The following is a 16,509-nucleotide window of genomic DNA, read 5'->3' as shown; positions in this document are numbered from 1 at the left end:
AGAATTCAAATTCCTCCTCATCCTCTAACAAATTCTTAAGCTTAGTGATTTTAGGTCATGAAAAGTCATTTAGTTGATGAAGCATAAAAAATGATGTAGTTTTATCCGAACTTGCTCGAATATTAAAGTAAAATTCATGACAAGTACGGCTCGGCCAGGATGCATGGTTTGTGTGGAAAACGTGATAATTTTATAATCTATACGAGGAATATCTTCTATGGAAAGGCACCTGGTGTTTTTTTTTTGGGATCTGATAATTTGCACCAGGTGTCTCCAGATTACCTCCAAAATTTCAAATTTGGTTAAGTTTTCATGTAATTTAAGTAATTTTTTTAAGGTTAAAAAAACTTTATTTTAAAAGATATTTAAAATATATCAAAAACGAATGAAATTTATCTATATTGGAAGTGTGCATAACATTGTAATTTCCAACGGATACACTAAATAGCTCATTTGTTCATAAAAAAAATGTTATTTTAACACCTTTTCAAATATAAAAAATTAATCATTTTTAAGTTGTAAGGTTTCACTTTAAAAGTTAAATTTATGCTTCAAAAAGTATTTAAAAGCACCGTCTGCAGCTCCAAATATTCTGCAAAAAAAATCCCTTTTACAGTTTTTTGATGATGCAACATTCATCAAAATCACCAAAATAGTCCATTCACTATTTTAAGTGTAATGAAAGCTACAATGCAATTGAATCTAAATTCGTGCATCGAAACAAGGTTAAAAAAACCCCGATTGAATACACTTAACAATGGATTGGAACTACAGGTCGGACTCGATTATCCGGAGTTTCGATTTTTTTTTCACTCCGGATAATCGAATCTTCCGGATAATCGAATCATAAAAAAATGTTTTTTTTTTCAGTCTGAGGACGTTAAATTGTAATTTTTTTGTGCATTATTTTTGTAAAATGCAGTGCCGTATAGCCAGATATCATTTTTATAGGAAAAAGGGGTAAAGTCGTGATAAGAAAACAAAAATGTAATATTAAACAATTACTGGTTTCACTTTACCTTGAACTGACACATCTCGGAAGTAATTTTTGTTCTCATGCTTCGTTATTCAATGAATGAATTTGTTTTTAAGCTTAAATAAACGAGAAGTTTCCTGACAAGAAATATGAATTTTATTTAACCAAAATGAGAATGTAACAAAAAAGAATATCAAAAGGGGAACATACTGAAATGACACCCTAGCTTAAGTCCCTCTTTTTCTTACTACTTTCACGTTTGTACATTTGATCATACTTTGTAAATAAACTATAATACATTTCAAAATCCACTCATTTTCAACCGAAGACAATCGATAATAATTAATTACACTACACTGAACAAAATCCGGCTATAAGGTTTATTGGGAATTTTAGTGTTTTCGCACTAAAGGAAAATCCAATACTTTTTATCAGAAGAAAAATGATTTATTTTATCAGAATTTTCAATGAATGTTAATAGAGAGCAAAATTTTTACGATTTATTATTTAAACTAGTGTAATGAATGATCAAATATACCTGAAAATTTATATCTATTTCTCATCTTATTTATTCAAATTTAAATTTAACCAAAATTATTTTATTTAAACATTTATTAACAAATCAAGGTATTTAAAAAGTAAAACTGCACTGCACTTCAAACACTTTTTATGGATGGTGGGACACAGTTTCATGCCTGATGCATGTTGATCCGGGCTGGTACATGAATCCAGATTCAGCGGATTGGGTGCTGTTGTTCTGGTGGATTGATGTTTCCTGAAAAAAAAATCCGCATTAAGTTTCAAACGAATTATGTTTTAAAAAATGAACTACCTATGCATGGCGGAGAATGGAACCTTGCACGTTCTCGCTGAAGTCCGGATCTGTTTTCCTTCGCTGCTGTCCCTCATTTTAAGACCCGTATTTTACCTGTTAGAATAGATATTAAAATATTAACACCAAGAAGTTCAGCCATGCCACTTTTCTAACTTACGCTTATAAATGATTGGCTTATATCACAGCGATGAAATTTAAGTTATTTTTGCTGCCACTCAGCTGGTAAAATCCTCCGGGAAAAATTACTACTGGCTCAAAACACAAACAATCGTTCTTCTGGAATTATGCTTCCCAAACAAATTGACAGAGATTGATACGGATCACGACTTAGGCACGCCAGCATGTGTACTAACTTCAGAGTGATGAAATGTATTAGAATTTTATATATGTTTTCCTAGGTATAACAGCTTTTGATATTCATTGAATTTGTCTATATTTCGTAATGGATTTATCGTTAGCTTCTATCACACACTGAATGATAAGATTTATCAGATTGACTCTTTAAATTTTAATACCCTATTTAGTTTAATAATTATTGGATTGTCCTATGCATTTCACCAAGTGAGTGAGTCAGATACAATTTATTGGATTTTCTTATATTTTTGAAAGGGTAATCTAGTAGCTAAAATTTGACCGTGAATAATAAGATTTATTAAAATGACACTATAAATTTAATCGCCCAAGTCGGTTCAGTGTAGATAATAAATAATTAAACCGTTACTTCTCACGATTTTTTTTAAATATTTGAACAACAAAAAAGCTTTTGTAAGGAAAGAGCTTGAACAAAAGTAGTTCCCCATGGCCTCAAAAGGTGTAATTCGTTAAAAAAAGTTTTTGATTTTTTCAATAGTTGCTAGATTATTTTTCAATAGTTACTATATCTAAATTTCAAGAAGGCTTATAGACAAGCACAATGAGTACACAAGGAAGTTTATACAATTATTGACTGCATCATAGTAGATTTACAAACTTGATAAAGACGCAAATGTTGTGGATCACTTGTGCTACCATGGGATGTAGAGAGTTAAACACATTGACAACTCTTATCCTTACCCCTCCTGTTCCTAGCTACGTTCTTGCTTGACCACATATTTTTATTATGTGTTATAGAGTTAATGAGTTTGATCTTGAACAATACACTGTGGATAATCGAGTTTTAATATAAAGTACAACTACTATACTAGTCCCTGACCCCCCTAACTCCGTCCAAAGCTGATAAAAATATTATTTTGTGAATTATAGTACTAAATTATTTAAAAAAATCAAAATGAAAATTAAAATTTTTTTTTTTTTTAAATTCCGGATAATCGAGTCTAAAATTCCGGATAATCGAACTCCGGATAATCGAGTCTCCGGATAATCGAGTCCGACCTGTATTCTTACAATGTGTAAATAATCTTCGGAAACATATTATCTTAAACGAATTATAGGTTTCTACACGCTGAATCATAAAATAACGATACTATTTCTTCAAATTTGTCATTCTTGTTAATTAAGTCATTTTCGTCATTTTTTTATTTAATTTTATTTTTGTGTCATTTTTGTCATTTTTGTCATTTTTGTCATTTTTGTCATTTTTGTCATTTTTGTCATTTTTGTCATTTTTGTCATTTTTGTCATTTTTGTCATTTTTGTCATTTTTGTCATTTTTGTCATTTTTGTCATTTTTGTCATTTTTGTCATTTTTGTCATTTTTGTCATTTTTGTCATTTTTGTCATTTTTGTCATTTTTGTCATTTTTGTCATTTTTGTCATTTTTGTCATTTTTGTCATTTTTGTCATTTTTGTCATTTTTGTCATTTTTGTCATTTTTGTCATTTTTGTCATTTTTGTCATTTTTGTCATTTTTGTCATTTTTGTCATTTTTGTCATTTTTGTCATTTTTGTCATTTTTGTCATTTTTGTCATTTTTGTCATTTTTGTCATTTTTGTCATTTTTGTCATTTTTGTCATTTTTGTCATTTTTGTCATTTTTGTCATTTTTGTCATTTTTGTCATTTTTGTCATTTTTGTCATTTTTGTCATTTTTGTCATTTTTGTCATTTATGTCATTTATGTCATTTTTGTCATTTTTGTCATTTATGTCATTTATGTCATTTTTGTCATTTTTGTCATTTTTGTCATTTTTGTCATTTTTGTCATTTTTGTCATTTTTGTCATTTTTGTCATTTTTGTCATTTTTGTCATTTTTGTCATTTTTGTCATTTTTGTCATTTTTGTCATTTTTGTCATTTTTGTCATTTTTGTCATTTTTGTCATTTTTGTCATTTTTGTCATTTTTGTCATTTTTGTCATTTTTGTCATTTTTGTCATTTTTGTCATTTTTGTCATTTTTGTCATTTTTGTCATTTTTGTCATTTTTGTCATTTTTGTCATTTTTGTCATTTTTGTCATTTTTGTCATTTTTGTCATTTTTGTCATTTTTGTCATTTTTGTCATTTTTGTCATTTTTGTCATTTTTGTCATTTTTGTCATTTTTGTCATTTTTGTCATTTTTGTCATTTTTGTCATTTTTGTCATTTTTGTCATTTTTGTCATTTTTGTCATTTTTGTCATTTTTGTCATTTTTGTCATTTTTGTCATTTTTGTCATTTTTGTCATTTTTGTCATTTTTGTCATTTTTGTCATTTTTGTCATTTTTGTCATTTTTGTCATTTTTGTCATTTTTGTCATTTTTGTCATTTTTGTCATTTTTGTCATTTTTGTCATTTTTGTCATTTTTGTCATTTTTGTCATTTTTGTCATTTTTGTCATTTTTGTCATTTTTGTCATTTTTGTCATTTTTGTCATTTTTGTCATTTTTGTCATTTTTGTCATTTTTGTCATTTTTGTCATTTTTGTCATTTTTGCCATTTTTGTCATTTTTGTCATTTTTGTCATTTTTGTCATTTTTGTCATTTTTGTCATTTTTGTCATTTTTGTCATTTTTGTCATTTTTGTCATTTTTGTCATTTTTGTCATTTTTGTCATTTTTGTCATTTTTGTCATTTTTGTCATTTTTGTCATTTTTGTCATTTTTGTCATTTTTGTCATTTTTGTCATTTTTGTCATTTTTGTCATTTTTGTCATTTTTGTCATTTTTGTCATTTTTGTCATTTTTGTCATTTTTGTCATTTTTGTCATTTTTGTCATTTTTGTCATTTTTGTCATTTTTGTCATTTTTGTCATTTTTGTCATTTTTGTCATTTTTGTCATTTTTGTCATTTTTGTCATTTTTGTCATTTTTGTCATTTTTGTCATTTTTGTCATTTTTGTCATTTTTGTCATTTTTGTCATTTTTGTCATTTTTGTCATTTTTGTCATTTTTGTCATTTTTGTCATTTTTGTCATTTTTGTCATTTTTGTCATTTTTGTCATTTTTGTCATTTTTGTCATTTTTGTCATTTTTGTCATTTTTGTCATTTTTGTCATTTTTGTCATTTTTGTCATTTTTGCCATTTTTGTCATTTTTGTCATTTTTGTCATTTTTGTCATTTTTGTCATTTTTGTCATTTTTGTCATTTTTGTCATTTTTGTCATTTTTGTCATTTTTGTCATTTTTGTCATTTTTGTCATTTTTGTCATTTTTGTCATTTTTGTCATTTTTGTCATTTTTGTCATTTTTGTCATTTTTGTCATTTTTGTCATTTTTGTCATTTTTGTCATTTTTGTCATTTTTGTCATTTTTGTCATTTTTGTCATTTTTGTCATTTTTGTCATTTTTGTCATTTTTGTCATTTTTGTCATTTTTGTCATTTTTGTCATTTTTGTCATTTTTGTCATTTTTGTCATTTTTGTCATTTTTGTCATTTTTGTCATTTTTGTCATTTTTGTCATTTTTGTCATTTTTGTCATTTTTGTCATTTTTGTCATTTTTGTCATTTTTGTCATTTTTGTCATTTTTGTCATTTTTGTCATTTTTGTCATTTTTGTCATTTTTGTCATTTTTGTCATTTTTGTCATTTTTGTCATTTTTGTCATTTTTGTCATTTTTGTCATTTTTGTCATTTTTGTCATTTTTGTCATTTTTGCCATTTTTGTCATTTTTGTCATTTTTGTCATTTTTGTCATTTTTGTCATTTTTGTCATTTTTGTCATTTTTGTCATTTTTGTCATTTTTGTCATTTTTGTCATTTTTGTCATTTTTGTCATTTTTGTCATTTTTGTCATTTTTGTCATTTTTGTCATTTTTGTCATTTTTGTCATTTTTGTCATTTTTGTCATTTTTGTCATTTTTGTCATTTTTGTCATTTTTGTCATTTTTGTCATTTTTGTCATTTTTGTCATTTTTGTCATTTTTGTCATTTTTGTCATTTTTGTCATTTTTGTCATTTTTGTCATTTTTGTTGTGAAAGGTATTTCCCAATATATTGGGACAATAAATTGGGGACAATAAAAATTTTTGAAGTCTTATTGAATCTACAAGCGTTTTATGGTGCATTTTTGATGAAATACACATGAGCAACCATTTGCTGAAGCACCAATGAAAGCTAATTCGTGACCTGAACGTCAAAATATAATCGCTTTTAAAATGCAGCACATTTTCATTGGTATACCAATTATCCAATTACGCCTGTGTTTAGACAACGATTATCTCCGAAAAGCTGCCCTATGAAGACTCAAAATTAAATAACCCCAAAAAGACCCTCGACAAAACTGTATATACCACACGCCAGCAACATCAACAACAACAGATTATCACCTGAAATGTTGTTTTCGTTCATCAGATTTGCATATTATTGAGCTCAAATTTTCCCGGCTTTCCAGCTTCCCAGTGATGTGGTCGAATGCATTTCGCCTGACCGCAAATGCATATTTAGCTGTCATTGAACTTTGGGCGGCCAGCCACCCACGCACTCGACTATTGGTTGAGAATCTATCAACACAAATAACATGTTATGCCCGACAAATCTGATCTGAATAATTAATTATACCACATCAAAATAAACGCTAGCAACAATTTGAGCGAGCAGCTACCGAGACCGAGTGCCAAATTGTTATTCATTAGCACCTTCAATTTGGCAAATGGTCAAAATAAATAGAGGAGGTCTGTAGAGGAAAACTGTATTTTCTCGACCCATTAAATCTTTTCCGAGCGAATGAAATAATTTCGTTTCTGGTTTCGAGATCAGACGGATGTGGAAAACTTTATGCTTCCTTTTCATCTACTCGTTGAAGATTTATCTACTTTTAAGGTAGAGCAGTGTTACCATATCCACGTCATTAATCCTTTGAAAATGTATCGAACCCTTGTCAAATCCCCACATGTAATCGTTCAACCAAATTAAATGCATACCTCATCAATCAATTAGCCTTTTCGTACTTGTACGAGTCAAGTGTTGGAACCGCTACCAATTAATAAAGGGTGTTAATTTGTGAACGCTTGACACCCCTCATCATCTTTCTTCTTTGTCGGAAAACCCTTGAACATTCCCACCCAAGCCATTATTTTTCAAATCCTGTGTCGAACCGGAAAAATTGATACCCCCAACTTTCGTCTCTTGATATTTTTCACAGGACCGGAAAATTGCACTACCCAACGGATGTATGTGGGCCACTTTTTGAGGAGGAGCTGGAATTTTGGGGTCTAGATTCGAACCAGGTGGAGCCTTGCTGCTGGATGACTTATACACAGGTGAGTGCACGCGTAAAATTCGTCGTAAGATTTGCTTGAGCGGAGACTGATTTTGCATGGATCGATGGCGTTGTAAACGATGTGAAAGGAGCATGATATAGCTCGATAATATTTTACAGGAGGTGTTAAAACAGTTTAAATGAATTAAATTCGGATTTTGAATTTTGCGAGTAAAATACAACACCATACCCATACAGATTAATTTTATACTTCAAATTTCAAATCTTTGAAACTTCACCCAGAGTATTTAGAAAGTTTAAATTTTTATTCACATCAAAACTATGAGATTTTCTTTATGGTTTGATATATCGAATAGGATTTTCATCGTATATTTTTCGAACTATTTTGTAACTAGCCGTCTATTGAAATTTCTAGCAGCACGATTTTCCAAGTTTAAATATCGCAAAAATAAGAAAAATACTTGATAACGCAGATCACTTAGAATCATTTTTGTGGAGCGACAAAAAAGTGATATTTTCAATCTTTAATGAGACTTGATCCTTTATTCCTGAAACATCAAACTTTGTCAAAAATTAAACAAATTAAAAAGGTATTTTTATTTTTAAAGTTTTCAATCTTACGACATAACTTGATGAACATAATTCCTAAAATTCACTCGGTTCATGGCTACCGTTCTCCAATTTTTCGGACATCCCACATTTGTCAGATCACGCCCCACTTGGTCTAACCACCTCGCTCGTTGCTCACTTCGGGCAGATCCCAGGTCAAACATTTTACGGCTCAAGGGAATTTTCAAGCCAAATTTAAAATTTTTATCGAAAATTACAGCGGCATTTACTGCTGTGCTGTGGCATAAAAACGGAAATTTCCGTTCTTTAAAACGAATTTTGCCGTTCATTCGATCACACGACCATACCGCAATGTTTTGGCCAGATTTGGCATGCTGTCATAATAGCAAAGTCGTTCAAGAATGGTATGCAGAGAAAAGGGTCCAGATTGTTTCGAAAAACCTTAACCCACCCAATTGACTCTAGTTCTGCCCTATTTAGAAATACTGGGAAATTATTAAAAGGAGACTCTAGGCAAAGGGAAATGATGTCAGGAAAATCAATCAGAAGATGACCTGGTGGAATAAGATAGCTTAAACGATGGATGAAGAAGGTGTGCGCCGCCTTATGAGCCGTGTTGCAGGAAAAATTCGAGAATTTCCTCGAAGACGTGACGAATAATTTCAACCCTATTTTTTTCTTAAATGTATGAAGATAACGAAATATTTGTATAAAAAAAGATCTTGAATTCAATAATTAATAACTAAAATAATGGCAAATTATTTTGTGAAGCAAGCTTAAAAAGCGATTTTATTCGTAAATCCAGAACGTTTCTGTAGAAAATCTATAGAATTTATGCAAAGATAGATGGCAATTGCAGTCTTGAGAAACTTTTTATTTTGTGTAAAATTCCTGCAATTACTTCAAATGGACTTCAATCAGTTTGGCGTATAAACGTTTGTTTTGATTTAAAGATTCTACGTCGAAGTAAAGTTTATCCTAAGTTATGCTTGCCGTGCAATTGAAACAAAATTTTCGTCCTTTAGTTAAAACGATCAGTGCGTTGGATCTTCTTAAATTGTATTCGGGAGAGAAGAAAATATAAGGTTTGCCAAAATCATAGAAAAGTTTATAATTTCACAAATTTTGAGAAATTTTTCATCACAGAATCTTTGTCACAGAACACATAATTTTGGAAAGTATTCATAGATTTCACAGTTTTTTTTTTAAATTTGTACAATTTTTAAAATTAAAAATGTTATATCTGCATAAATTTAAGATTTATAACTTTGTTTCGGAAAAACATGTAAAGATTAGAAATTTCAATTTTTTTTAATAAGTGAAATGTAAAAAATGACTAATTTCTATGTGACTTTTCAAAGAAATGTATGCTGTTCCCATCACAAAAACCTATCGCATAATTTTTGGATTAAATCACTGCAAGTCAGTTTTTTTCTTGCAAAAACACAGAATTATTTTCGGCACCTTGGTAATGACATCGCTCGAGTAACACAGATGAAGCTAACTATAAAAAAAATTATTATGGTTTTATTATGGCATTTTATGTGCAGCTAATTATAAACTGTTTTACAATGGTCATGAATAATGCTAAGATTTTTTATTCAACTATTTGCTTCAAGATGTTCTGAAAACGCTAATAATGCTTTTACTTGTTGTTTGGAATGAGTTCTGAGTACTCTGTTAAAACTCTAACAAAACATAAACTAGGAAGTTTGTTCCAAGCTTTTCTTGCATGTTTTATAAAGGCACGCAGTGCTTTATTTTTAAAACCGTAAAAAAATAAAGTGATAGTCTTCGATCAAGATGTCAAATCAGGATACGCTCTGGCTAGATTGCACATATTTGGATAGGAATCCAAATTTTTACACATTTTTGATAAGATATGTGTTTTGTTTTTCGAGTTAAATAAAAAAATAAAAAAATATTTAAAATACTCCAAATCACCGGACGTGGTATGAGTTTCTCTACAATACGAGTATTGAGAAAAAATTCTAAATCAGATGGTAAAAAAATTGTTGCTTGACGTTATCATTAATCCAAGATGCTGGCTTCCGATTTTCTTTTCGAAGCTATAAATTACTGAAAATCTCATGGAACATACAAAATATAGGTATTACATGAAAGGGCTAAACAAGTGAAAGTTGAATTTCCCTTTGCGACGCCATCTTGAATTCCAATATGGTGGCATCCGCTCAACTTGGAAATGCTGTAAATAACTGAAATTCGAATGAAACCCCCGGAATATGGGTATTTAGTGAAAGGGCTAAACAAAAAGAAGTCAAATTTTACTTTCTGACACCCTCTTGATATCCAAGATGGTGACTTCCGCATGTTATTTTAATGAGATTTTCGAACATTTACAGCATATTAAATATCAGCGGTAAAAATATTTAAAAATTTGAAAAATTTAAAACGCTGTAAATGTTTGAAAATTTGGCTTCTGATAGTTAAGCTGTTTAGTCCAATACACATATTGTGTGATTTTAAGTCCTTTACAACATTTTAAATTTGATCAACAGCCACCAGCATGTTTTTGTAAATTTAAAAATAACTGAAAAAACCAATAATTTTTCTGATTACGTCAATATAATATCCCATCAACCTTGGAACTTTTAATGTATAAGCGGTATGATTAGCTGTAGACATTTAGTTTTAGGATAAGCCATTGAAATTGAAATAAGCCATTGAAGATGTCTCAGTTGATGGTATCAAAATTGTCAATCTTTTTTCAATCAATTTAATTTATTTTGCGATGTCATTATGTTATGTAGTACTATATATTTATTGAAAGATGTCCTACGCGAAAGACTTTTCTTTTTTTTCATAAAAATAAATATCCATTAAAATTTTCCTTATATGACGATTTGACGAGATAAGAGTCCCTTAGTGAATTTATAAATTGGCACAAAAAACATAAACAGGCTCGGTTCCACAAAAAAAAAAAAAAAAAATGGCGTGTTGATCAAGCCCGTGCGAAGGACCCGTCCATGGGGGAAGGGGGGTTGTTTCCGAAATTAAAGTTTAGCAGCAATAATAATAATACCAAAAATGCACAAAATAAGGATATTGATTTTTTAAACCATTTTCTTATTCATTGCCATCACACAAACTCGAAAAAAGTAAGTAATTTCACTGAAACTATACAAAATATACCAGAATCAACGTTTTAAATCAATGTTATTTCCGGTAAATTATTCAAATTGATGATCTTATCTGATCTAGAAATTTCTAGTCAATTTTTCGAAACACAAGAAAACAAATGCGAATTAATGTTCCAAATAAATCAGAATTTTTCGCTTCGGACAATAGAATCAGTGCACAGAAATAAAATACTTAAAATAAAGTTCCAGATTATAAAAAAATAATGGAATTCTTATTTTGAAATGTGAATGTGAAATGGTTTCCGATAAAGAAAAAAATTACTATTTTGAACTTAAGAGATTTTATTTAAAACTCATAGATGTTGATAATTGATTCGAAGATTTGCTGTAAATATTGGATGCACAAAGCGACTACGAATTCTAGTTAAAATTTTGATGAAAAATAGTGCAATGAGAGATAAATGGTACATATAATGATACACATAACACACGATGTACCATAAAAAAGATATCAAATCTTACACTTTATTAACCAAAAATGAAATGAAAAAATGAAATCTTTATATTGCGCATTTATATTAAGCTTGCTACCTCCAATCATTTTTCAATCTTTCCATAGATTTATTAAAAAATCATGACCGATTTTAAAAAATGAATTAAAAAGTTTAAGCTTCAAATTTCTAGTTTTGAATATTTTTTCGCTGTCATATTAAATATTAAATATGTTCTGGCAGGAACAGGTTGCTGTGAACCACCCTTAGCATCAAAAGGGCCCAGTAATTTCATCGCTTTGCTGCTGGCATTAAAGGCTAGCAATGCGCGCCAAAACTGTCGGCTATGATCGTAACCGAAGAGGATTTCCTTGGGTCGATCTCTTTTCCCGACCAACCACCATAGGCGAAGGTTCGCCAAATTAGAGGCCCGGAGTGGCCAGTGTAAGTGCCCAGAATGGGCGAGTCAGAGGCCAGAAGGGCCAAAGTCAGTTGTGTGTCAGAGTGTCCACTTAAGTAATTGGTAATTTGTAGTTAGGTTAGTTGAAGTAAGAATACAGTCCACTTTTGTTATCGATGTGTGAAAGAGTGTGTTTTATTCTTGTAAGAAATTCTGATTCTATCGCGCAAGCCGTCAGGGGCCTCTCTCAACATTATTCTGACTCAATGTCCAAATGTTGGTAAACAAAGACAAACTTTTGAAAAATATTTCAAATAGTTGTATTAGTTGGTCTTTAAAATTAAATAAATTTATTTGATAATTTAAATATCAATACAATAAAATTTAGTCAAATCATTTGAAAATTAAAATAAAATGGTAATTCAATTTATTGATCAAGTTTATGTTATATTTGTTAAATATTTTAAGATAATCAAAATAAAAATGTGTTGCATTTGGAAGATATTAATTACATGTGATGAAAATGCTTCTAATCAATTTCGACTCGCTCATTTTAAATATCTGTTTATTTCTCCTAACTTTCCATCCGCCTACAATTTTCACAATCCTTAAATGCTATAACTTAAAGGCCGTTCAAATATTACGTAACACAATTTTCGATCATTTTCGACCTCCCCTCCCCCCTACGTAACACATTAGTTAAAGTTTTTCTATCCAGAATCCATTGACCCTAACAAACTGCTATACCCCACTCCCCCCCCCCCCCCCCCTAAACGCGTTACGTAATATTTGAATGGTCCCTTAATGAACATAACTTTTGCCAATGGACCAATAAATAAAGTGAACAAACAATATCAACAGTGAATAAACTCATCATAAATATAAATAAAATGTGAATATAACATCGCTATATTTTTAACACTTTTGTTAAAACTTTAAAAAAAACGTGTCAAACCAGTTTAAAATCTAATTTATAGAAATTGATGAATAATTCAAGAGACAGCATTTGATGTTGGATTTGGTAGATTTTGGCACCCTGACCTTTTGTCATATTTCGTCTTTCATATCTCGTTTTGGTTATACGTGGTTTGAAAGCATAAAAATGAATCAGTTTTGAGTGAAATCAATCATTGCTAACTGAAGAACTTACAAATCCATATACATAAAAGAAAAAACCTGGTTCTGAATTCATCCAATTGAAGAGTAATATTTTAAAGATGATGATGATGATGATGATGATGATGATGATGATGTGGATGAAAGATAAAAAAAATTCTTGCGTAGTTTTTTTTAAAATTTAAACAATTTTTTTGATATCACTGAAGAAGGTTGAAAACAAAGGTTTTGTTTCATTCAGCAAACTTGTTAAAATCTGCAAAACCATTTGATTTTTCTTTGTAAAATATATTTTATCAAGATTAGTTAAAACTTCTTTTAAAATTCGTTACACAATATTTCCTTGGAAAATTCAATGAAAACGTTTATTTTAAAATTTTTTGAAATGTTTCAAGTTTTTGTCAGGAAATTGCAGAATTTTAATACATAATTTTTACCAATTTCCAAAAGTTAAAGAGCGTCATATTTAGCCAAAACGCGCTCTTCAATTCTTTGCATCTCCGAATAATGTGAATCGGGGGCCTTGTGTAATTTATAAAACCATTTTGAATGTGAAGTGAGGCATTTAGAAGAACAACGAACACAAATTAAAATTGAGGCTGAATTTGGTTTCTTGAAAAATATTTTATATCAGCATTAAATTTGTAATGATATAAACGATTATTTTTTTTATTATCAAAGTGATAAGTAATATAATGAAGGATAAACACTCCTTTAAAAAAAATCCAATTTTATAAGCGAGAAAGGGTTTTCGTTAGTCAACATTTGAGTTGAAATTCATGGTTTATTAAATTGCTCATCGAAATTGAAAATTGCAATCAAGTTTCAATTCGTAATCGTCATACAGTGTAGTGTTGTAAAATGAAATGTCTTAGGCCTAGAGTGATATAGGACAAAATACCGCCGGAGGAGACCCAATTTTCTGATATGTTTGTTAATACTTATTTTTAAACACCTTTTGGAATCAAACAGTTTCGTGTTTCTACAGTAAAATAGTTTCTAGAATTTAATTGAAAAAAATTTCCATGAGGGGGTTAAACTCCTCACACCCACCACCCTCCCTCCCGTTTGCACGGCCTTGTGTTGACATTTGCCTATTAATATTTTAAACTGATTAGAATGTTAAATTAGGTATGGTATTGTTTTTCAAATCTGAGAAATGTCCCTTAAAAATTATACGGGTAATCGAAATTTTCTGTATCACTTCTCCAATTGCATGGATATACTTAACTTCGGCGTATAAATAGCTTATTTTCCAATTCGTTCTTCTCGTTGTTTCCTCAAAATCTGTTTAATTTTTTCGAAATTTGTTGAAAGCATTTGATAACTCATGCTGGGAAAATGCGCAAAGTAGCGTAAAAAAGTTAATATCTAAAAAATGGAAACATGTACCTACGTCACTTAGGTATATCAAGGCAGAATGGGTGAACAGATTCACCGCAGATTTTGTCTTAGTATTTGCTCACATTTATTCTTTAGGTTATTAAGTTCGACAAATCTCCAATGCAGCGCGTCACCATACCCGAACACCATGGCTTCGTATGAACTGTTATAGAATGAATGTATTGCGTGTGTTGATGTAGGTAATTGTGAAAGAACGAATCAATTACCGGTATTCCGGCATCCAGGCTGGCCAATGATTAAACATTCCTTTTAAATAGTCAGTTCTAGAATAAAACGAATCTTACCAGTCGTCTGCTTATGGGATTCGAACCCAAAAGTTCTCTCGCGCCAGCCTATCCGCTAAACCACATCATCGCTTTTAACACTTTTTTAACCGTGATTTCCACTCGAAATCGTACCTTCAAGAGGATTCACTTTAGTATACATATGTATCAAAATACCTCTTTCCCTTTATGCTAAATAAGTGCTCCAACTCTTCTAGAAATTATCATCATATTTAGGTAAAGTGCAAACTACCTACCTGTTTGAAGTCATTCTCAACATATGCGGTAAACACATGGTTTCAGGAAGATGCTCCTGCATAATGCAAATTGCCGTATTAATCCACCGCTCAAGTATTTATCAAGTTGCTCCCCTAGTTTGGTCTGTTGATTCCTGTTTCATGTGTACGGAAGCACGCCATCCTAGACACGAAACACTTCAAGATCCTTCTTTAGGGGAAGAATGCTTGCTCACTGACAAGAATATAGTTCCCAATTCAGTGAGGGTGGGTTTTTGGTATCCCAGCATTTAGTGAGTGGCCACTAGCCATCCCGGTCAGTTTTTCTCGTAGTTTTTTTTTAAACAGTAACAGCACAATTTCCGAATGGTCAGCGCCATTTTGTGCTTCCCAACAGTCTAACAGTCTTCCTTCCTTCTTTAGCCATTCGCTTGATTAAAAAGTCAAGAGGCTCCTGTTGTATGGGTCAGAAGTTTCACCCATTTTCTCACAATGTATTTTTTTATGCTGGTGCTCTTGTAAGGTATTGTGTTTCGTTGTCGGACGATGCAGAACTATGGCGTACATTAAAAATTCTACATTGTGTTAAGAATTTCTGGAAGGTTGTAGAATTTTACACTCGAGGGAAGAAGTGGAGAACAACGACTAAACTTAAAGTAAAGTTTATTTTTCGATCAATTGTGTTTACTGTTTCACAGTTATCGTTAAGCCAAGCTTTTCTAATCATGTTGGTTGATTTTTTTTTCTGAAAGAATGCTATAAGGGCCGACGCTTCACATTCGAAATATACAGTCTAATCTAGATTAGCAAGAGTTCAGGAAACCGAACTTTTTTCTCAATTAAGGGAGTTCCTCATTTATCCAGGTTTTCTTCTATAGATCTGGATTCTCTATAGATAGAGGATCTAGAACAATCCTTTACGCTTTACTTATTAATTTTTTGTTCCTCGAATTCAAAAGTTCAACAAATGTAAAATCTCTTAAAAAATCCTCAAATTAAAACTTGCGCTTTTATTGTTCACGGATGAGTTTTTCCCCTAAAGTTGTTTCTATTGTCTTTAAAGCAACTTCAACTGAGGCCCAAGAAAGGAGGACCACGCCACAAATTATTATTGACAGTCTTTGTTTATGGGCTCATAGAATATGTACCCACTTCGAAAAACCAGTCAGAGTGTCGTGTCGCCTCCGAATAGCCGTGCTCAGGATGATGGCTCTGGCTCTGGCTCTGGTTGGTTCACTCGAGCCCATTCAACGAGGCGCCTGACTGATCCTGAACTAATTTCCCTACGGTGCCGTATCCGACCACATTAATCATGTAAAAACAGACCGCATGCTAGCCTTCCAGTTGGTAGCCATATAGAGAAGTAGCTCACATGAGCCGGAACGACAGGTCGTAAAATGGTTCCGATACACAGAGAGGAGTTTTCCATCCACTCTGCGCGCCATATATGAAGACCATCTAGTTCCATGTCTATGTACGGAAAGCACAGCCCAACAGCGTCAGCAGCATCCGAAAAGTAAGAGGAAAACGTGCTTTTGCCTCA

The 16,509-nt window shown here is 31.2% G+C and overlaps 1 protein-coding gene across 12 annotated transcripts in view; it reads left to right on the top strand.

The window, feature by feature from the left end:
* LOC129746877 (potassium voltage-gated channel protein Shaw) overlaps positions 1 to 16,509 on the top strand; it is a 470,858-nt gene that overhangs the window by 324,450 nt on the left and 129,899 nt on the right. For all 12 annotated transcript variants that reach the window (XM_055740790.1, XM_055740789.1, XM_055740786.1 and 9 more), the window contains one exon: positions 7,308 to 7,425. In XM_055740790.1, coding sequence (XP_055596765.1) covers positions 7,308 to 7,425 — 118 coding nt within the window. The remainder of the gene's footprint in view (positions 1 to 7,307; positions 7,426 to 16,509) is intronic.

The sequence above is a fragment of the Uranotaenia lowii genome, chromosome 2 (assembly GCF_029784155.1).
Source record: "Uranotaenia lowii strain MFRU-FL chromosome 2, ASM2978415v1, whole genome shotgun sequence".
In the NCBI taxonomy this organism is placed as follows: domain Eukaryota; kingdom Metazoa; phylum Arthropoda; class Insecta; order Diptera; family Culicidae; genus Uranotaenia; species Uranotaenia lowii.
This window is presented reverse-complemented; position numbering and strand designations above follow the sequence as displayed.